This window comes from Myxocyprinus asiaticus, chromosome 21 (assembly GCF_019703515.2).
Source record: "Myxocyprinus asiaticus isolate MX2 ecotype Aquarium Trade chromosome 21, UBuf_Myxa_2, whole genome shotgun sequence".
NCBI classification, from domain to species: Eukaryota; Metazoa; Chordata; class Actinopteri; order Cypriniformes; family Catostomidae; genus Myxocyprinus; species Myxocyprinus asiaticus.
Genome location: NC_059364.1, coordinates 47,343,840 through 47,367,304, shown reverse-complemented (window position 1 = coordinate 47,367,304; position 23,465 = coordinate 47,343,840). Strand labels below are relative to the sequence as shown.

Below are 23,465 nucleotides of genomic sequence, written 5' to 3'. Positions count from 1 at the left end.
TATTTTGCAGCCACCCTTAGTATCTATTCTCAATTTGGCCAGAAACATCAGTGCAAAAGCGATCCTCCATCGATGCAAGAGTTTCTTGAAGGAGTGTTATTACACAAAACAAACTCCTGCCGCTAGGTGTAACCAAAAAAAAATAAAAAATGGCGCCCAGCTTCCTCAGATGATCAAGTGTATGTTCAGTGAGTCAAGCTCACTTGGGGGGCAATGTGCTAAACACCAAATGGCTTACTCACCCCATTATCTCTGTGAAAGACAATGCTTGCTGTGGGCATGTAAATATTTTGCGGCCATCCTTAGCATCTATTCTCAGTTTGGCCGGAAACATCAGTGCAAAAGTGACCTTCCATTGATGTAAGAGTTTCTTGCATTCATTGAATTGATCACGTTTCTCTCTTGTCAAATTCGCAAAGTCTGGGAACAAGAAAATACTGTGGTTTTTCCAAGAGAGCTTTCCTTTGCTCTCACCTCACGTAACACAAGATCTTTATTGGATGATCTCAGAAATGTGGCCAGAATTGATCGGGGCCTGTCTCCCTCAGCGGATCTGTGAGCCAGGACCTGTGAGCTCACTCGATTTCCAGTTTATGGCCTGTTATGTCAAGCAGACTCGGGAAGAGCTCATCTAGGAATTTTACCATATCTCTGCCTTCCTCATGCTCAGAATTTCCAACAGTTCGGACGTTGTTTCACTGATTACGATTCTCCAAATCCTCCAGTTTTTCCCAAACGTGTTCCAAATCTACTTTGGTCGCTAGCGGATTAGCAGCTAATTCCCTCTCCGATGACTCCAGATAATTGACCCATCTCTCGACGTCCCCGATTCTTGTAACCAACTCAAGAGAATTTCACCTCCATCGTCGTTATCGATCGACCTATTACAGCAAGATCCTCCAGGTCCGCTACTACTTTTGTTAGCAGCACAGACATACTCACCGTCCAAACTGAGTCCCTGGTCTGCGGTCCTGTCTGAAGTATCAGTTTGAGCACATAAGTGTCTTTAGTGAGTGTGAGTTTGCCTGTGTGTGTGAGCCCTGTGATGGACTGGCCACCTGTCCAGGATGTTTCCCTTTCTTCAGCCTGAGTTGGCTTGGATAGGCTCCAGCACTTCCCGCAACCCTATAAACAGTAAGCGACTATAGAGGATGGATGGATGGATCTCTTTTAAAAAAATTAACACAATAGAGGCCACACCCCCTACATCTGGTACTCTGTAACCATCAGCACGTGTCCTTGTCTTTTGTTTAGTAGGTGATCTCATCATATGTGGAACTCAGCTTTGACTTTAGATTTAACCGTAACCCTAAGCCTGTCTTTAGCCATTACATCAACCTTTGACATCTTATTGAGATAATACTTTTCCCTTGTAAAGGAGGTAGTGCTAAAATAACTCCTATCACTATCCAGCATTGTGCATGTAGCTTTTTCAACAGGCATTGGATTTGAAATGTCCAAAGATGTGTCTTCAGTCTGTTACCACCTAGTAGACACTTGGCTAAGTCATTTATTTTCAGTGCTTAAGACATATTGGGTTGGATGCTAGTTATGACAGCTGTTGTGCATTTATTTGTTGAAAACAGTTAATTGCTCTGCTTCCAATAGATTATTTGAAATGGTTATAAAGACTGTCTCAAAAATTCTGTCATATTACTGCTTGCTCCACATTGGGTTTCTTGTTAATCACCAGATGGGTCCACCGCCAGGGTGTACATCACATCAATCTGCTTAATGTGTATCTTTTCATAAAATCAGCAATATAGAGGCCACACCCACTGCTGTTCTGTGCCCTATTACATCATCAAGTGTATCTATCCCTTTTTGGTTCAAAGATGTTTTCACACATAATGCATCATTTGTGTGTATTAACTCTTTCAGTAATCCTTTCCCTATCCCTGAGCTATTACATCAATCAGTATGTCAACCCCTTTTATAAACAGCCCAAATATTTCTGTAGTGCACTATATTCAAAGTGGCAAGGTTACTTCCTGGTCCTTACCACCTTGCTGAGAGTTTGCTGAGACAAGAGGGCTACATATACCTTGAGCAGTTCAACACATATGTGCTTGCTAAGACAGCACATACAGGTGCATCTCAATAAATTAGAATGTCGTGGAGAAGTTCATTTATTTCAGTAATTCAACTCAAATTGTGAAACTCGTGTATTAAATAAATTCAGTGCACACAGACTGAAGTAGTTTAAGTCTTTGGTTCTTTTAATTGTGATGATTTTGGCTCACATTTAACAAAAACCCACCAATTCACTATCTCAAAAAATTAGAATACATCATAAGACCAATAAAAAAAAAACATTTTTAGTGAATTGTTGGCCTTCAGGAAAGTATGTTCATTTACTGTATATGTACTCAATACTTGGTAGGGGCTCCTTTTGCTTTAATTACTGCCTCAATTCGGCGTGGCATGGAGGTGATCAGTTTGTGGCACTGCTGAGGTGGTATGGAAGCCCAGGTTTCTTTGACAGTGGCTTTCAGCTCATCTGCATTTTTTGGTCTTTGTTTCTCATTTCCCTCTTGACAATACCCCATAGATTCTCTATGGGGTTCAGGTCTGGTGAGTTTGCTGGCCAGTCAAGCACACCAACACCATGGTCATTTAACCAACTTTTGGTGCTTTTGGCAGTGTGGGCAGGTGCCAAATCCTGCTGGAAAATGAAATCAGCATCTTTAAAAAGCTGGTCAGCAGAAGGAAGCATGAAGTGCTCCAAATTTCTTGGTAAACGGGTGCAGTGACTTTGGTTTTCAAAAAACACAATGGACCAACACCAGCAGATGACATTGCAACCCAAATCATCACAGACTGTGGAAACTTAACACTGGACTTCAAGCAACTTGGGCAATGAGCTTCTCCACCCTTCCTCCAGACTCTAGGACCTTGGTTTCCAAATGAAATACAAAACTTGCTCTCATCTGAAAAGAGGACTTTGGACCACTGGGCAACAGTCCAGTTCTTCTTCTCCTTAGCCCAGGTAAGACGCCTCTGATGTTGTCTGTGGTTCAGGAGTGGCTTAACAAGAGGAATACGACAACTGTAGCCAAATTCCTTGACATGTCTGTGTGTGGTGGCTCTTGATGCCTTGACCCCAGCCTCAGTCCATTCCTTGTGAAGTTCACCCAAATTCTTGAATCGATTTTGCTTGACAATCATAAGGCTGCGGTTCTCTCGGTTGGTTGTGCATCTTTTTCTTCCACACTTTTTCCTTCCACTCAACTTTCTGTTAACATGCTTGGATACAGCACTCTGTGAACAGCCAGCTTCTTTGGCAATGAATGTTTGTGGCTTACCCTCCTTGTGAAGGGTGTCAATGACTGTCTTCTGGACAACTGTCAGATCAGCAGTCTTCCCCATGATTGTGTAGCCTAGTGAACCAAACTGAGAGACCATTTTGAAGGCTCAGGAAACCTTTGCAGGTGTTTTGAGTTGATTAGCTGATTGGCATGTCACCATATTCTAATTTTTTGAGATAGTGAATTGGTGGGTTTTTGTTAAATGTGAGCCAAAATCATCACAATTAAAAGAACCAAAGACTTAAACTACTTCAGTCTGTGTGCATTGAATTTATTTAATACACGAGTTTCACAATTTGAGTTGAATTACTGAAATAAATGAACTTTTCCACGACATTCTAATTTATTGAGATGCACCTGTATACTAAAATTAAGCTTAGCATGGCATCCACAAAAGGATGAAAACAAATCCATGATGCACTCCATATTTTCATATAGGTCCATCCATACAAGCAATAATGTCCACCTCAAAGTCTTCTGGTTCATCTCCTGTTATATTTTTCCAGTGATCATGACCATTAACATCAAGTTGTTCCATCCCTTGCACCAACAGTAAAACAAAAGGTTATACATTGCATGTTGTCCATTTTCGAGGAGTTTGCTGCTAGCTGTTAAACTGTGATTAGTGGACAATGATGCATTACCGTTTGCTCCTTGGACTGACTGAAGCTGTGATCAAGTGTCCCTCAGAGTTCTTGCTGTATCTCATTCTGCCCCTACATAAATATACACTTGTTCACTGATATCAACAATTGTGGCCATCTCCAGTTCCTGTACAATACTAATATATTTTCTGTGGTCATGACCTCTAGGCAGCACGGTGGTTCAGTGGGTAGCACTGTAGCCTCCTAGCGTGCGGGTTGGTGTTTGAATCCTGTCTCAACCTATGCATACCAACTGTAAACAAAATGTTCATGCTAGTCAGTATTAGTATTTATAACCATTTAGTAGTATTGATCATTTGTATTACAAGCTTTACATAAGTTGCATATGTAAGTAGAGACATGTGATTCACATTAAGAGCAGAGGGGAAGTCATTTTAAACAATGAAGTATGTGTTGTTGTTTTTTGCTAAGGTATACTTAAATATGCCTTGCAAATGTATTTTCTTCAGAGAAAGACTGAAGGAGACGAGAAGACCACCATATGACACCATTCTCCAAATTTTGCTTTCTCTCCTATGGCTAATAACTACTACAAAGAATGAATACATTTGTTAATCCTTGGCAAGTAACTGGTGTTTGGCTTTGTGAATTTACAATGGGGGAAAAGGACATAAATTTAAAGTCTTCACCAACATTCCCAAGAAACTGATTACATTACATTGATATTATATTTCCCACACAATTAACACTAATCTGAAGAGTTAAAGAGGCTTTTTTCAATCGTATTTCAAAATAATATAGCATATTTTTTGTTGTTGTTTTATTTAAGCTTGTCTGTAATAATAATGATTTGGCATATTATGTATTAATCAAGTCACAGCAAAGTGACCAAAATCTTTGTGCAAACTAAACTCACAGCACCTCCTGAGATGATCAGAGATAATTTGCAGCATTCTCATAGACAACATTATTCTTGCAAAAAGTTTTCAGACAAATGAAACAGAGAAAAAAAAGAGTGAAAACTCTTTAAATGCATGTGTTCCACATGACAGGCCCGTGCTGCACGACTCTGAACAAACAGCGAATCAGACACAGGCATTGACAGCTTTTCTTTTGTCTGCAGCATTTCTTGTCATGTGTCATTCTGAGACATTTTACAGGTCGCCCGCCTGTTGCGGGTAGATGAGCAAAATTACCAGTGCATGAAATACATTTGGACGAGGAGCTTGCGAACTGGATTCAGCCTCCTCGCATTTTGCAGATGGCAGGTGCTAGTTTCACACCCTGGGCTACTGTTTAATATAAACTCAGCAAAAAAAGAAACGTCCTCTCACTAAATACGGTTCCATCCAATGAGTTTTTGAGAAAAAGTTTTAGTGCATCAAAATTAAGCTGATGGAAATGCAAATTAGTCTACGTAATATTTTTCCGTTTAACTCTAGCGCATAAACTCTATGTTGATACATCAAATGTAGCAAAAAACTGGTTTGGTAACACTTTTTGTTGAGAAAATTGGAATTAACGCAAAAATGTATTGTCACATGACAGAATTTGCCCCAATCGTTAGCCTGTGTTAATCATGACGACAAGGAATAAGATCCTTGAAAGCCAATTTATTGTACGTGATTATGGATTGATCTTAACGGCATATCTGCAAACATGACACTTCCAGGAGTGCCAACACAAAGATCTCATATCATGCACATCGACAAGTGCACAGAGAACAAATGAATGGCTACTGTTTGTGATTAATTAATTGCGGTAGACATCCATTTATTTATTAAAGTTGCTTTTCCACACCATTCAAAATAATAGACGGCAGTCATGAAATTAGCCCACAATACAAAAAACATATCATTTCTATGCACAAAGATGTTTTAAATTAAAACTAAATACACAATACTAGGAGAAAAGCATCAGTGTGCTTTTTTGGAGCACTAACATATAGCCCAGTTCTATAAAATTATTGTTTAGCTTAGGCTACTTTTGAAAAAATGCCGGCAAATTTTCCTGTATTAAATTAAATAAATGACCAAACGAAAAAAAAATATTTTTAGACCTATATATGTCTTTTTTTTTTTTTTTTTACACAAACTTAAATTAGCCTTACCCTGTTCTGTAGACAAACAAAGTTGGCTGAATGACATTCTCAGAATGTTCTACACTTTTTTCAAGACTATAAACTAGCAGAACTATTTGTCCAATGAGTTCACTTTTAGAAAACGAGCTTTTGAATCTCGTTTGATTTTAAACCTTTTAAATATTTTAAATCTAACCCTCTTTACCTCGGATCGCATTTGCTGAGCTTCTTCAGAAAATGTAAATTGCATTATGACGCTAAAATTAATTTGAGATGATAATCAAGTTCAGTTGATCATTAAAAGTTGCTGGACAAATATGCGGGACATAATGCAGTTGTAATGGCAATGCTTTAGATTAGATGATTGTTCAATATAGCCTGTTGAATATCAGGAATGTATCATATGTTAAACCTGATCATACATTTTTCTTTGATAGCTGTGCACACAGCATATACTCATCGATGGATGTCCTTATACTAAGACCGAAAGTTTCCCCCGCTACTTGGTGCAGGTTGCCAGCTTGAACAGGGCCATGATGATTTGCTTTTGGGTCAGAACCGGTGGCAACCTGCGATAGGCGCAACATCAGGACCAATATTACAGTCCCATCAGAAGGGCAACTGTTCCTTTTTGATTGCATTTCCTCCTCTTCTGATTGCTTTTATTTGTGAAATTAAAATGACAGTAAGCTGGCTAATTTCAATGAATTGTCTCAATACTCTCCCCTAAAAAATTAGGGACATCTGGGAGGCGAATTAGCCATAAACACACATTTCTGTATGGAAACGGCAGAAGGGCAGATTTCTTTTGCGATAAACCAAAACTTACGCGACAAAGTGTTTTATTAGGCATGACATCATCACGCACACCATTTTTATCGATAAAAGGCCATTTGAATGGAAACAGGCAGAAGATGCAAATTTTCAGAAAAACGCATTTTCACTTTGTCGATAACAAAATAGCGCAAAAAGTGTATGGAAACTAGGCTACTTTCAACTGCTTTTATTTTCAGCAAACTTAACATGTGTAAATATTTGTATGAACATAAAAAGATTCAACAACTAGGACATAAACTGAACAAGTTTCACAGACATGTGACTAACAGAAATGGAATAATGTGTCCCTGAACAAAGGGGGGTGGGGGTCAAAAGTAACAGTCAGTATCTGGTGTGGCCACCAGCTGCATTAATTACTGCAGTGCATCTCCTCCTCATGGACTGCACCAGATTTGCCAGATCTTGCTGTGAGATGTTACCCCACTCTTCCACGAAGGCACTTGCAAGTTCCCGGATATTTCTGGGGGGAATGGCCCTAGCCCTCACCCTCCAATCTAACAGGTCCCAGACGTGCTCAATGGGATTGAGATATGGGCTCTTCGCTGACCATGGCAGAAGGAAGGGTACCACACGAGGGAGGAAGATGTCTTCCCTGTAATGAACAGCATTGAGATTGCCTGCAATGACAACAAGCTCAGTCCGATGATGCTGTGACACACCGCCACAGACCATGACGGACCCTCCACCTCCAAATCGATCCCGCTCCAGAGTACAGGCTTCGGTGTAACGCTCATTCCTTCGATGATAAAAGTGAGTCCGACCACCACCCCTGGTGAGACAAAACCACGACTCATCAGTGAAGAGCACTTTTTGCCAGTCCTGTCTGGTCCAGCGAAGGTGGGTTTGTGCCCATAGGTGACGTTGCCGGTGATGTCTGGTAAGGACCTGCCTTACAACAGGCCTACAACCCTCAGTCCAGCCTCTCTCAGCCTATTGCAGACAGTCTGAGCACTGATGGAGGGATTGTGCATTCCTGGTGTAACTCGGGCAGTTGTTGTTGCCATCCTGTACCTGTCCCGCAGGTGTGATATTCGGATGTACCGATCCTGTGCAGGTGTTGTTACACATGGTCTGCCACTGCGAGGACAATCAGCTGTCCTTCCTGTCTCCCTGTAGCGCTGTTTTAGGTGCTCACAGTACGGACATTGTAATTTATTGCCCTGGCCACATCTGCAGTCCACATGCCTCCATGCAGCATACCTAAGGCATGTTCACGCAGATGAGCAGGGACCCTGGGCATCTTTCTTTTGGTGTTTTTCAGAGTCAGTAGAAAGGTCTCTTTAGTGTCCTAAGTTTTTATAGCTGTGACCTTAATTGCCTACCATCTGTAAGCTGTTAGTGTCTTAACGACCGTTCCACAGGTACACGTTCATTAATTGTTTATGGTTCGTTGAACAAGCATGGAAAACATTGTTTAAACCCTTTACAATAAAGATCTGTAGTTATTTGGATTTTTACAAAATTATCTTTAAAATACAGTGTCCTGAAAAAGGGACATTTCTTTTTTTTTTTTTTTTTTTTTTGCTGAGTTTATTTGGCGACTTCCCAGATCCATGGTTTTGCCATTTCCTGATATTGTCGATCATCGTCTGTCAATGATTACCGCAATCAGCATCAGGATATTTGCAAAACATCATCGATATCCGATAACATCGTCCTATCGCCCAGCCCTATACCAGATATGTGTTCAATTTATGTGAAAAAAGAAAAATTATTTGAACTCCAAGTGTATTTGCACAAACTTAAGAAAACCAAAAAGTTTTTGTTTGTGCCCCACTCTTTCCTACAACCTTCGTGAACATCATTCCATAGAATTTGCGAAGATGAATGTAGGCTAAGTGAAAATATGGTAAGTAGGCTAAAGACCCCCTTACATAAGGAACACCACCAGATACAATATACTTTTATCAGTTTTGAAATGACGCAATATAGCTTTCTAGGTGACTAGCTCACCACAGCGCTTGCATGCAACCTAACGACAGGCCAACTGTTTATTCATACATTTATGACGACTGTGACATGCTGTTTTAAAGGCAAAAGTGGTCACGCCGAATATTGATTTAGCTTTTTTATGTTTACTGGGCTTTGTATGACATTAAGTGATAAATAAAAACTATTTATGGCATTATTTTATGAAGACATCCTCACTAAGCAACATTTTTCACAAGTGCCTAAAACTTGTATGCATATCTTAAGTTGTGGTCTGGATAATGATACACATGAAAAGCGAGTTTGACAGCGAGTAAAAAAGGCACATAACAAACAGAGATGGCGAGGAGGTGCGTTTTAGGTTGTGGCTCTCCCAAAACCCTTTTCCCAATCCCCCAAATACACTGGTTGCGGGCTTGATGGCTTGATTTTTTGAATTTCGAAGAAGGAGTGATATCAGAGAGGTCACAGTTGTGTTTGAGGCATTTCACCCGCGAATGTTTCAAAAATTGGACAGAACACGAAATGGGGTTTGTTTTCTACATTAAAATGTGATATATTACAATTTTATTACATTGCTGCCATAATAATGGACTGTGACGAGGAGGAGGGCATGGCTGGGCCGTGAGGGTGCATGGCCGGCGCTGAATCAGATGATCAGCGGGAGAGTGAGATAAAGGGGAGCCGGAGGCACCAGTTCGAGGGAGAGAGAGACGCACACGGCCACACTGCATGTTTGTGTGTTTGTTTATGCTTGTTTTATGTTGAGTTTTACGTTAAACATTATGTTGACTGTTCAGCCGGTTCCCGCCTCCTCCTTGCCCATCCTTTATCTGTTACATTGGTGCCGAAACTTGGTTAGGAGGAGGGATGCGCTGTTGCGGAGTCCTCGCCGCTGCCGTCTGCCAGAGGAACAGCTGCGACTGTCTGCCTGGGGACAGAGGGGTCGCTGCTGGCTGCCGAGAGCTGGAGGAACCACTGCCGTCTGCCAGGGGTCGGGGGGCTCGCTGTCGTCCACCGGGGGAGGAGCGAACAGTCGTCCGCCAGAAAGGGAGGAGCAGTTGAGGGCCGGGCGACAGTGTGTCCAGGGACTGGCGAGCAGGTTTTCTCTCTCTCTCCTCTCTCTCTCCCTGTGTGTCTCCCGCTCACCCTTTCCCTCTCCCCATGCCTCCCCTCGTCTCTCCCCCAGGTTCCCAGGAGGCAGGGTGGACCACTGGCTGACAGAATGGCTAGAAGGGCAGCGTCTCCCCTCCAGAGATGTGGGGGGTGGGGTTGTGAGTCAGACCGGTGGCACCCCGGCCTGAATCAGGCGGGGGAGGAGTGTGACGAGGAGGAGGGTGTGGCCGGCCGTGAATGTTTATGGCCGGCGCTGAATCAGATGATCAGCGGGAGAGGGAGATAAAGGGGGGCCGGAGACGCCAGTGCGAGTGAGAGAGAGACACACACGGCCGCGTGGGGAGATGGAAAGGGCGAGCGGGATACACACAGGGAGAGAGAGAAAACTTGCTCGCCGGTCACTGGACGCGCTGTCGCCCGCTCCTAGCGAGATAAAGCTCCCCCGCTGATCATCTGATTCACCCTCACGGTCCGGCCACGCCCTCCTCCTCGTCACATGGACCATTTCAAAAGTTTACGTGATCTGGCTCTCGTTTTTCTTTCTCGTCTACTTAAGAGTTCCCACTCACTGTGGTGGAGTGGCGACATAATTTTATTATTGTGAATTATTTAAAAAAATTCTGTTACACAATCCTCCAACTTTCACAACTGTCCTTTACCGCCAGAGCTGTTACTACATGCAGCGCAAACGTATAGCACTTAGCAGTGGTCAAAAAGAATTTCCAAAACAGCTTTTGGATTATAAACTCAGATGTGGATTCGGATAGTAATTAAATTACCACACGACTTTGGTGTATGTCAAAAACAGTGGGTAATTTTGCCGGGAATTGTCCGCGGGAGGTGGGAGATAAACACTGACATTTCAGATTCGGATGGCAATAAAATCACTGACTACCCCCTGTAAATGCTGGGGTTACCTCATAATTCCATGTTAAATAATTGCCGTCTGAATAGTGCTTAAGTAAAATATAAAAATAAAAAAATTATAATTGAAAACATACATTAATAATTTAAAACAGACGATTTATAATTTGAGCTCATCGTATCTGACCAATTAGAGACAACTACTGACCACGAAGCCCCGCCTGCTCTTTTACTGCTTTGTAATGCGGTTTGTGTGAAAAAAGCTCGGAGGATCATCAGAGACTCCAGCCACCCGAGCCATGGGCTGTTCTCACTGCTACCATCAGGCAGGCGGTATCGCAGCATCAGGACCCGCACCAGCCGACTCCATGATAGCTTCTTCCCCCAAGCAATCAGACTTCTGAACTCTTGATCTCTCATGATCAATATACATCAGCACTGCACTTTATTACCCTTACTCTTATATCTCACACCGGACTGTCATAAATTATATTATTATTATTATATTATGTTCTCTCTTAACAACTGACTATCAACCGATAGCCTGAATGTCAATACAGTACAATACTGTATATTCTATATATATATATATATACATATATACTTTTTTTATTTTTTTATATATTTTAATTTTTAATTTTTATTGAATAATGTGTATCCATATAGTAAAAAAACAAAAAAAACAAAAACAAAAACAAAAACAGCGTATTGTATACTGTACAGTGTATGTTATTATTTGTATATTGTTGAGTGTAATTATGTGTATAACAGATGTTTAAATTGTGTTGTGTTAATCTGATGTTATTGTAAATTGGTATATGTCTCATCACTGTCACGACTGCTATGTTGATCGGAACTGCACCCAAGAATTTCACACACCATTGCACTTGTGTATATGGCTGTGTGACAATAAAGTGATTTGATTTGATTTGATTTGTTATTATACACGCTTATTCATTTTCTTTGGATTCTACTTGCTTGAACAGCAATACAGATCTGGCTCGATGCAAATATAATTTATTTTTCGTTATTCCTCACGTTCTGGAGTTTATTTCGTTTCGTTATGAGATTGTGGTTCGCAGCACTTACAGAGTGCCATAAATTTGGCTTGACATTGGATGTTCGATGTTCAGAAATCGTAGCAAATGTAGGGACCATCTATAAAGTTACATACAACATTGGTGTACACATTTCTAACTTCAATGCCATTTGAAGTATATCACCTACAGTCACAAAACCAACTCCAAAGTGTTCATCTAGGTGTCACCAATAATGCACACATTTTAGATTTTTTAAATCTATTAAAATAAATTGTCAAATCATATGTAAACATTGCTATGTATATCCCTACTGTATAGGCTCATACACAAAATATAAAATAATTTGAAGCTTAATAGCATTTGAAGAGAATGACTTAGTCATACAACCCTCTTTTTTTTTTTTTGGACTCAAGATGGCGCCGTGTATGGCTGCTGCGTTGTGAGCTCCAACACAACATAGTAGTGTTTTGTTTTTGTTCACAATTCTTATGTTTTTTGTCTTGGATGTTGTCTGCCTTATTGTCTACGACAGACAAACACTTTTGGACATTGGTTCTGCAATAGCACACCGAAAACTGGATTTAGAAATACCTCAATGCCGACCTGCTGTTTTCAAACACGACAGCGGAGCCCTTTGTCTGGGCAGTCTGGACACGGAAACGCAACAGGAAAAGGGGAAACAGAGCCGCCGTTCTCATCAGAGTAAAACGTCGCGCAAATCGACACCCGCTACCCACTATTCTACTGGCAAATGTTCAGTCTCTGGATAACAAGCTCCGCGAGCTGAAAGCGCGGATCTCTTTCCAATGAGAGACGAGGGACTGCTGCATTATCTGCCTTACGGAAACTTGGATGTCTGCGGAGATTCCAGACTCAGCCATTGAACACGCGGGGTTCTCCGTGCACCGAGCGGACAGAGCGAAAGATCTCTCAGGTAAAAGCAGAGGTGGTGGTGTATGTTTTATGATCAACAAATCCTGGTGTGATCAGAGGAACGTACATTCTATCAAGTCTTTCTGCTCTCCTGATCTGGAATTTCTCATGCTTCTGTGTCGACCATTCTGGCTACTGAGGGAATTCACAGTGGTCATTATCACAGCTGTGTACATCCCACCACAAGCCGACACAGACCGGGCAATCAAGGAACTGTATGGGAGTATAAGTGAGAAGGAAACCTGAGGCCACATTCATTGTGACCGGGACTTTAATAAAGCCAGTTTAAAATCAGTCACACCAAAATACCACCAGCACATTAGTTTCAACACACGAGGGGACTGGGTTTTGGACCATTGCTACTCTCCCTTCCGGGATGGCTACAAATCCCTCCCCCGCCCACCATTTGGCAAATCGGATCACTCTTCCACTCTGCTTCTGCCCACTTACAGGCAGAAACTGAAACAGGAAGCACCCACCCTCAGAACGATCCAGTGCTGGTTGGACCAATCAGACTCTACGCTACAAGACTGTTTAGATCACACGGACTGGGAGATGTTCCGGTCTGCCTCTGATGACGACATCGAGCTTTACGCTGATAGCGTAATGTGTTTCATCAAAAAGTGCGTGGAGGACGTGGTTCCGACCAGAACAATACGGATCTATCTGAACCAGAAACCATGGATAAATAACAATGTTCACGCGGCACTTAATGTGCAGACCTCTGCTTTTAATTCCGGGAATGCGGAGGAGCATAAACAAGCCAGATGTGCCCTCCGAAAAACTATCAGAACAGCAAAACGCCAGTACAGGAGCAAGATTGAAGGACAGTTTAACACCACCAACTCTAGAAGCATGTGGCAGGGAATTAACATCATCACAGACTTTAAATAGAATAAAAACTACGCCATGAACACCGCTGCCTCTCTCCCGGATGAGCTAAATACTTTTTATGCTCGTTTTGAGGGAAATAACACCACCCTCGCGGAGAGAGCTCTTGCGGCCGAAGCTACAGACGTTAGTTCACTCTCCGTCTCTGTAGCGGATGTAACCCGATCCTTCCGACGGGTGAATATCCGCAAAGCCGCGGGCCCAGACGGCATTCCGGGCCGCATCATCAGAGCGTGTGCGAACCAGCTGGCTGGTGTTTTTACTGACATTTTCAACCTTTCCCTCTCTTTGTCTGTAGTCCCCACATGCTTTAAAACATCCACCATTGTGCCTGTTCCAAAGCAATCAAAAATAACTTGCTTAAATGACTTGTGTCCTGTTGCTCTGACCCCCATCATCAGCAAATGCTTTGAGAGACTAATCAGAGATTACATCTGCTCTGTGCTGCCTCTCTCTCTTGATCCATTGCAGTTTGCTTACCGCAACAACCGCTCCACTGATGATGCCACTGCATCTACAATACACACTGCTCTCTCCCACCTGGAAAAAAGAACACTTATGTGAGAATGCTGTTTGTAGACTACAGCTCAGCATTCAACACCATAGTGCCCTCCAAGCTAGATGAGAAACTCCGGGCTCTGGGCTTAAACAGCTCGCTGTGCAGCTGGATCCTGGACTTCCTGTCAAGCAGATGCCAGGTGGTTAGAATAGGCAGCAACATCTCCTCATCACTAACCCTCAACACTGGAGCCCCACAGGGCGGTGTTCTCAGCCCATTACTGTATTCCCTGTACACACATGACTGTATGGCAACACATAGCTCCAATGCCATCAAGTTTGCTGATGACACGACGGTGGTAGGTCTGATCACTGACAATGATGAAGCAGCCTACAGAGAGGAGGTGCACACTCTGACACACTGGTGTCAGGAGCACAACCTCTCCCTCAACGTCAGTAAGACAAAGGAGCTTGTGGTGGACTTCAGAAGAAAAGACAGAGAACACAGTCCCATCACCATCAATGGAGCACCAGTGGAGAGAGTCAGCAGCTTCAAGTTCCTGGGTGTCCACATCACTGAGGAACTCACATGGTCCATCCACACTGAAGTTGATGTGAAGAAGGCTCATCAGCGCCTCTTCTTCCTGAGACGGCTGAGGAAGTTTGGAATGAACCACCACATCCTCACACGGTTCTACACCTGCACTGTAGAGAGCATCCTGACTGGCTGCATCTCCGCCTGGTACGGCAATAGCACCGCCCACAACCACAAAGCACAGCAAAGGGTGGTGCGAACTGCCAGACACATCATCGGAGGTGAGCTTCCCTCCCTCCAGGAAATATATACAAGGCGGTGTGTGAAAAAAGCTCGGAGGATCATCAGAGACTCCAGCCACCCGAGCCATGGGCTGTTCTCACTGCTACCATCAGGTAGGCGGTATCGCAGCATCAGGACCCGCACCAGCCGACTCCATGACAGCTTCTTCCCCCAAGCAATCAGACTTTTGAACTCTTGATCTCCCACGATCAAAATACATCAGCACTGCACTTTATTACCCTTACTCTTATATCTCACACCGGACTGTCATAAATTATATTATTATTATATTATATTCTCTCTTAACAACTTACTATCAACCGACAGCCTGAATGTCAATACAGTACAATACAACCTACTGTACATTCTATATATACTATATATACTTTTTGTTTTACTGAATAATGTGTATCTATATTGTGTGTATGTAGGTGTGTGTGTGTATGTGTATCTGTGTGTGTGTATATATGTGTGTGTGTGTGTGTGTTTGTGTCTGTGTGTGTTGTGTCTGTGTATGTGTCTGTGTATGTTGTGTATGTGTGTGTGTATGTGTGTATGTGCACTTTATTACTCTTACTCTTATATCTCACACCGGACTGTCATAAATTATATTATTATTATATTATATTCTCTCTTAATAACTGACTATCAACCGACAGCCTGAATGTCAATACAGTACAATACTGTACATTCTATATATACCACTATATATACTTTTTTATATATTTTAATTTTATTTTTTTATTTTTATTGAATAATGTGTGTCTATATAATGCGTATTGTATAATGTACAGTGTATGTTATTATTTGTATATTGTTGAGTGTAATTATGTGTATAACAGATGTTTAAATTGTGTTGTGTTAATCTGATGTTATTGTAAATTGGTATATGTCTCATCACTGTCACGACTGCTATGTTGATCAGAACTGCACCCAAGAATTTCACACACCATTGCACTTGTGTATATGGCTGTGTGACTATATAGTGATTTGAAATTGCTCATCTACGTGTCAGCAATAATGCACACGTTTTAGATTTTTTATATCTCTTAAAATAAACTGTGAAATCATATGTAAACATTGCTATGTATATCCCTACTCTATAGGCTCATACACAAAAAATACCATAATTTGAAGTTCAATAGAATTTGAAGAGAATTACTTACAACCAACTCCAAAGTGTTCATCTACATGTCAGCTACAATGAACACCTTTTAGATTTTTGGTATTTTTACAAATAATTTTTCAGATGTAAATATTTCTGTATCTATCAGTATTGTAATAGACCTTGGTGTCAGCTGGCCACCAGATAACAGCCTTTTGGACTCAACAGACATTTTTTTAATTGAGTGCAATATTTTGAAAAATTTATTCAAATGCAATTTAACTGAATACACTAATTAACCACTAAAACAAAATGAAAAGAAAGACAAATTGCTATACAATACAGGGAACTATGTAAAGTTTTATTTATTAATGTACATGTTTAGACAGATTGTGTGTGGGAGCAACAGGAATTCACACTTATTTACATAGGCAGCACTTCCAGTCAACATTTTGAGCCCTGTTGAACTGCTTGTCTGAAATAGAAAGGCATGCCACATGGAACCACCTCTTGCAGCGGTGACATTCAATCTGAAAATAATAATAATAATTTTATCAAACTGCCCAGTAATCACTCAGTCACTCTCTCTCACTCACTCTCTCTCTCTCACTATCTCTCTCTCTCTCTCTCTCTCTCACTCACTCACTCTCTCTCTCTCTGTCACTCACTCACTCACTCACTCTCTCTCTCACACACACACAAACACACACACACACACACACACACACACTTGTAAACAATATATTATGCCCATTAAAAATTGTATAATCAATGCTACATTACCCACCAAAAACATTTTTGGACCACCAGGCAGCACATAATGAGCAGTAATGTCCACTCTTGAATACTGAAAACATGCAGTTATATGTTAGCTGTGTTGGCAAATGGTACATATTGTAAATAGCATATAGTAGTACACTACCATATGTTTACTATTTAAAATTTTATTGATCTTGTATTACTCATGTAAAAAGGATAGTATGGTGTTACAAATGTGTTTTTTTTTTGTTTTGTTTTTTTTTGTGATAAAACAAATCTACATACCATAGTCAAAATGCAGTTTTTGTAGAGCGAATAAATTACCTGAGGCTTTAAGAAGTTCCTCTGCCACTGTTAATCGCAGACGTTCCATGTGCTCCTTGGATGAGTTAATTGTCAAATGGCAAGGGATATTGGGAAAAGCCCCAACAACTTATTTTGCCATCTACATAAGACAAGATAAGATAATGCTTTTTATCGACCAGGGGAGATTGTCTCACCACAGCAGCCATACATACAAATAAAAAAACACATACATCTAAATCCATAAATCATAATCATTATTTAAGGACACTGTTGGCATACTCTACATTTTGTTGCAAACACTGAAGAGCCTGAGCCTCCACATAAAGTAGAGTCTGCTTTGACCATTCCTGTATGTAGCCTAAATTTTCCCGCTCCATTCTAGTTTGTTGTCTAGGTGCACTCCAAGGTTCTTATAAGACTGAACCAAATCAACATTCTGCCCCACAGATTTATAAGAACTATGTCAGAGTTTATTATGAGAACTTGTGTTTTTCTTCATGTTGTACAATTTAATGAAGAACACCAACCTGCATGACAAACACTCCACAGCTGTCCCAGTCTTGTTGTGTGGAATGGTTAATTTGTCATCCATTCCATTTTATGTCCACACAGTCATTTTTACCGAGACAGTTTCTTCTCCTTTTTATTTGTTCCTACTTTGTTGAGTCTAAAGTACAGAAAGGTGACACATCAAAGGAAAATCCTGATTGCCTGTCTCCTACATGGGGCCTGGGGCCAGATTCATGAAATGCTCTTAAGAAGAAGATTCTTATTTACTACCAATTTCATCTTAATTTCTAACTTAATTTCTAATTTCTAACTAGGAATCTTTTGTATTCCCAATAAATAAATAAAAATCTTAGGAGAGTTCTTATCTTTTTTAAGATTGCTCTTAAAGGACAGAGTTGTAGCTTAATGGGCTGCGTTCATGACATGGGATGTACAGTAAATGCATCGTGTGTGACCCGGGTTCGTTTCCTGGCTTGTAGGATCCTTTCCCAATCCCATCCCCACTCTTCTACACTATCTTTACCCCCAAAAGGCCTAAAAAATAATAATAAAAAGATTGTTCTTAAACCAAGTTCATTTAGAAATGTGATTTTAGACCAAAACACATTTTTGTGTTTTATACTGATTTATTTTCATCTTTTAAACCATATGTTTACCAAATGTTATTACAAAATCCAAACAATAAATATTGTTGTGAATCTTTATATTAAAGAGACCCATTATGTTAGTTATTTAAATGAATGTGCTGCATTGTGCTCTCTCTGTTATCTTTACAGGCCATAGAAACATTATAATTATATCATTAGAAAGCCAACATGGTCCTTTATGCTTTAGTGCATAAAACACAAAATGTGTGGGAAAAAGTGTGTTAAACGAGTCGAAATGATGGACAGGATCACATTATGCATTACAACTTTATAGCCTACTAACTTCCTATATATCTAGTATATGGTAATTATTGTCTTTAAACTACATATCTCACTCACTTTACACTTAATGATTGTGAGATGCTTGCTACTTACAGTAAAGGTTAATAGGTACATTTATTGTAAGGATTTGACAGTGTTTAAAAAACCTCATGAGCAGGCTAGTATACTAAGACAATGTCAAAGCCTGTCATTTTATTCTTAAGAAAATAATCGTTAAGGATCCAGAGATTTGCTGGCGGTGCCAATCAGAAGACGAGGACACAACACATTCAGAACTTTATGTGTGAGGTATTGGACACTGAATTTTCATTTAGCCCCAGACTCTGTATCATGGGTGATGGGACGACTCTTTTTTTATGTAATTAACATTTTTATTGATTCATATGCACATGACAGTAAAATCTTCTGAACAAATCGGATTTTTTTTTTTTTTTTTTAATAAATAAAATGTTTTCGACTATTGATGATAAAATGTTTTATATCATTGCAAAAGGGAGGACCTCAGCTTTCCTCAGCTGAGTTTCTAATCCACTCAGAGGCTAAGATATTCAATGAAATAACGAGGGTGGTGCATGAACTGAATGGTTAAATAGCTATGAGGGCTAAAATGTGTTAGAGCGCCACTTACATTTCAGATCTGTATATTGTGATCAGAATCAAAGCTTGGCAGCTTTACTGCCAAGTATGCTCACACATACAAGGAATTTGTCTTGGTGACAGGAGCTTCCAGAGTACAACAAGACAAAAACAGCAGCAAGACATAGATAATAATAAAAGATAAAAAATAATTATACACATACGTACAGACACACACATACATACGTACATGGGAATGTGACAGAGAAAAAATATTTTTTTTCTAGTGCATACTGCCATCTAGTGGAATAAAATGACACTTTTCAAAGTGCGGTAGAGTTAACAGGACCAGAATTACGTTTAAAAAGTTAGTACAAAAAATAATTCATAAACACAATATTTATGACTAATTGGATGTATTTATTTATTTATTTGGTGGTTCTCTGTAAAAAAAAAAAAAAATGTGTGAATAGTGAGCTTTTAAATTTGTGTGTAACAAATTGCGGCGGCAGCCCCAGAGTTCATTAACTGCTTTAAAACCAAATAACATGGTGTCAAGGCAGATGTTAAACCAGCTGTTTTCAAGGATCACGAGGTACGCATCCTTTCTTGACCACCAGATTGCAGTCAATTATCTGTTACATTGGTGAGCTTAATGAACACATTTTCGCTTCATTTGTATTGAAAGCATCGTTCAAGCTTCAGAAAATGTAATTTTACCAAATTTAAATTCAAACAAGGTCCGCGTCATCGATGTGCTGTTCTCCTCGCTTCCGTCTGACAAGCCGTATGATGTTTCGTCACGTCCTGTAGTGTTGAGCTGGAGAAGATGGCGGCTGTTGTAGTGATTGTTGATGGAGGAGTCTCGCCGCTGGATTCGGACTCGCCGCGGTTACCGTCTCCAGCACCGGACCAACCGCACCAGAACAACGCGCTGCTGGGACTCCCGATAGTGGCGATTGACACGATCCTAAACTTCCTGTCATACGATGAGATTAGTCTGCTGCGGCTGGTGAGAAAAACAATGAGAGACCGCAGTCAAACTGGACTGTGTCTCAAAGTAACACTCGGCGCACTACACTCACTGCAGTTTTGGGCAGCTTAAGCACGCTCCAAATCAGCTGCTTTTGGGCATGAATGTTTCAAAACCTCGTGAATTGCGAACTTAAACAGCAGTTTTGGGCATCATATGTGACGCGCGTTTCCTGTGATTGCCCAAAATGATGCCCGCTCCTGTGACTTCCAAACGTTTAAACTCCCCTCTGTTGCCCTAAAAAGGTAGGCAGCTCACTAGGTTTTGAGACTACGATGGCCACCGCTACCCCCTTAGATTTATATATTTTCGTAGATCACACACACACACATAATTCTGTTTTTATTATTTTTATGCTGTGAACTTTTCCCCCAGAGTGATTGTGTTTCCCAGGATGACAGAGTGCAGAATGTAGAATAGTTTGACTTGGTTTTATAGTATAAAAATGTTTCAGTGCAATTTAGAAACACAAATTTGATCAAGATTTTAACACTTGTACTACTGCTGTTTTCAATAACATTTTTGTTGCATTCTCTTGAACACTTTATTCCATAAAAATGCAAATAGACTTTCTCAGACGTTGTCATCTCTTTCAGGTGTGTAAACGTATGGATATGATTTGTCAGCGAATGCTCAACCAAGGCTTCCTGAAAGTGGAGCGTTATCACAGCTTGTGCCAGAAACAGGTCAAAGCTCAGCTGCCCAGGTGAGACCTGTCTGTAACAATGAAAAAAACGTACTCGCTTTAGCCCACAGTATACTTCGCTTTTGACAGTCAAACGCTAGACTTTCAAAGTACACTTCATTTGACTGTGCGCTCATACACAGGTGGTTGGCACATGCTTGGTACAACTGCTATGAGATACTGGACTATTTATCTTAAAGAGTTTAGACTCATAAAGATGCCTTTATATTCCATCAGACTTGAGGCATACAAATACAGGTATCTCCTGACCTCCTCACCCACACACGCTCTTGACGTGCACGTCTCCTGTGGTTTAGTGGGGAATTACATCATCTTGCACTTCTTCGCAGCAATGGCTCTAGTGTTGCCAAAAGTACCAGTACTTCGGTACCAAGTTGATACCAAAATAAAAAAGATGTAACGATACCAGTGTTACTGTAGTACCGAGCACCGACTCAATCCGGTACCAGTGTGCATTATGACTGACACACGACAGCTTTACAATGCTCACAGGCTTATTTTGAATGCGTGATCTGTTACTCATTTTACACTGAAATGGACAATTAATCAAATTAAAATCATGACGTCCTAGTGTGATTTATTAAACAGCTAAAGGCTGCAAGCTTATTGTGGACGAGCTGCATACTTGAAATAAATCCGACCACTCATCCATTGGAAACTCCACAGACATTGAGAATCATTCACGTTATATGAGATGACAAAGCAGAGCACTAACCTACTGTGAACCACGCAGCACATGTAAAATATATATTTATATAATTAAATCACAGCATTTGCCCTTTAATCTCAACTGAAACTTTATTTATATCGCATTTAAAACAACAGAGTTGACCAAAGTGCTTCACAGTAATAACATTTTAAACATAACATTCCAAAATTATGACATACATAAACAACAGAAGTCTAAAATACAAACACTCCAAAACTATATGCTCAAGATGGCGCCGAGTATGGCTGCTGTGTTGCGAGCTCCGACTCAGTGTTGTAGTGTTTTGTTTGTTTTGTCTACAATTCTTATGTTTTTTTGTCTTGGATGTTGTCTGCCTTATTGTCTACGATAGACAAACACTTTTGGACATTGGTTCTGCAATAGCACACCGAAAACTGGATTTAGAAATACCTCAATGCCGACCTGCTGTTTTCAAACACGACAGCGGAGCCCTTTGTCTGGGCAGCCCGCAGCCGGAAAATGGGAAGGAGAGCTGGCGTTCTCATCAGACTAAGATGACGCACAAATCGACCCCCGCTACCCAGTATTCTACTGGCAAATGTTCAGTCTCTGGACAACAAGCTCTGCGAGCGCGGATCTCTTTCCAACGAGAGACGAGGGACTGCTGAATTATCTGCCTTACAGAAATTTGGATGTCTGCGGAGATTCCAGACTCAGCCATCGAATCCGCAGTGTTCTCCGTGCACCGAGGGGATAGAGCGAAAGACCTCTCAGGTAAAAGCAGAGGTGGTGGTGTATGTTTTATAGTCAACAAATCCTGGTGTGATCAGAGGAACGTACATTCTATCAAGTCTTTCTGCTCTCCTGATCTGGAAATTCTCATGCTTCTGTGTCGACCATTCTGGCTACCGAGGGAACGCTGGGTTCTCAGTCCACTCCTGTATTCCCTGTACACACGACTGTGTGGCAACACATAGCTCCAATGCCATCATTAAGTTTGCTGATGATGCGATGGTGGTTGGTCTGATACAATGGTGGTAGGAGCACAACCTCTCCCTCAACGTCAGTAAGACAAAGGAGCTTGTGGTGGACTTCACGAGAAAAGACAGAACACAGCCCCATCACCATCAATGGAGCAATGGTGGAGAGAGTCAGCAGAGGAACTCACATCACTGAGGAACTCACATGGTCCGTCCACACTGAGGCCGTTGTGAAGAAGGCTCACCAGCGCCTCTTCTTCCTGAGACAGCTGAGGAAGTTTGGAATGAACCACCACATCCTCACACGGTTCTACACTCAACCGCAAAGCCCTGCAAAAGGTGGTGCGAACTGCCAGACACATCATCGGAGGTGAGCTTCCCTCCCTTCAGGACATATATACCAGGCAGTGTGTGTGAAAAAAGCTTGGAGGATCATCAGAGACTCCAGCCACCCGAGCCATGGGCTGCTCTCCCTGCTACATTCAGGCAGGCGGTATTGCAGTATCGGGACCCGCACCAGCCGACTCCATGACAGCTTCTTCCCCCAAGCAATCAGACTTTGGAACTCTTGATCTCTCACGATCAAAATACATTAGCACTGCACTTTATTAATCTTAATCTCACACTGGACTGTTATAAATATATTCTCTCTTAACAACACACTGGCAACTTACTATCAGCCGACAGCCTGAATGTCAATACAGCACAATACAACATACTGTATATTTTATACATTCTATTTTTATTGTATACTGTGTATTCTATATTATGTGTATGTGTGTTCTATATTGGGTGTATTGTATACTGTATATTATTATTTGTGTATTGTGTTGTGTGTAATTGTGTATATTAGATATGTAAATTGTTTTGCATAACTCTGATGTTTATTGTAAATTGGTATATGTCTCATCACTGTCAAGACTGCTATGTTGCTCGGAACTGCACCCAAGACTTTCACCCACTGTTGCACTTG

The 23,465-nt window shown here is 41.0% G+C and overlaps 1 protein-coding gene across 1 annotated transcript in view; it reads left to right on the top strand.

The window, feature by feature from the left end:
- Positions 1–19,900: 19,900 nt before the first annotated feature.
- LOC127411748 (F-box only protein 28-like) overlaps positions 19,901–23,465 on the top strand; it is a 30,264-nt gene continuing 26,699 nt past the window's right edge. Inside the window, exons 1-2 of the mRNA XM_051647481.1 lie at positions 19,901–20,115; positions 20,733–20,842. Of these exons, the coding sequence (XP_051503441.1) occupies positions 19,933–20,115; positions 20,733–20,842 (293 nt within the window). The 5' untranslated portion in view covers positions 19,901–19,932. The remainder of the gene's footprint in view (positions 20,116–20,732; positions 20,843–23,465) is intronic.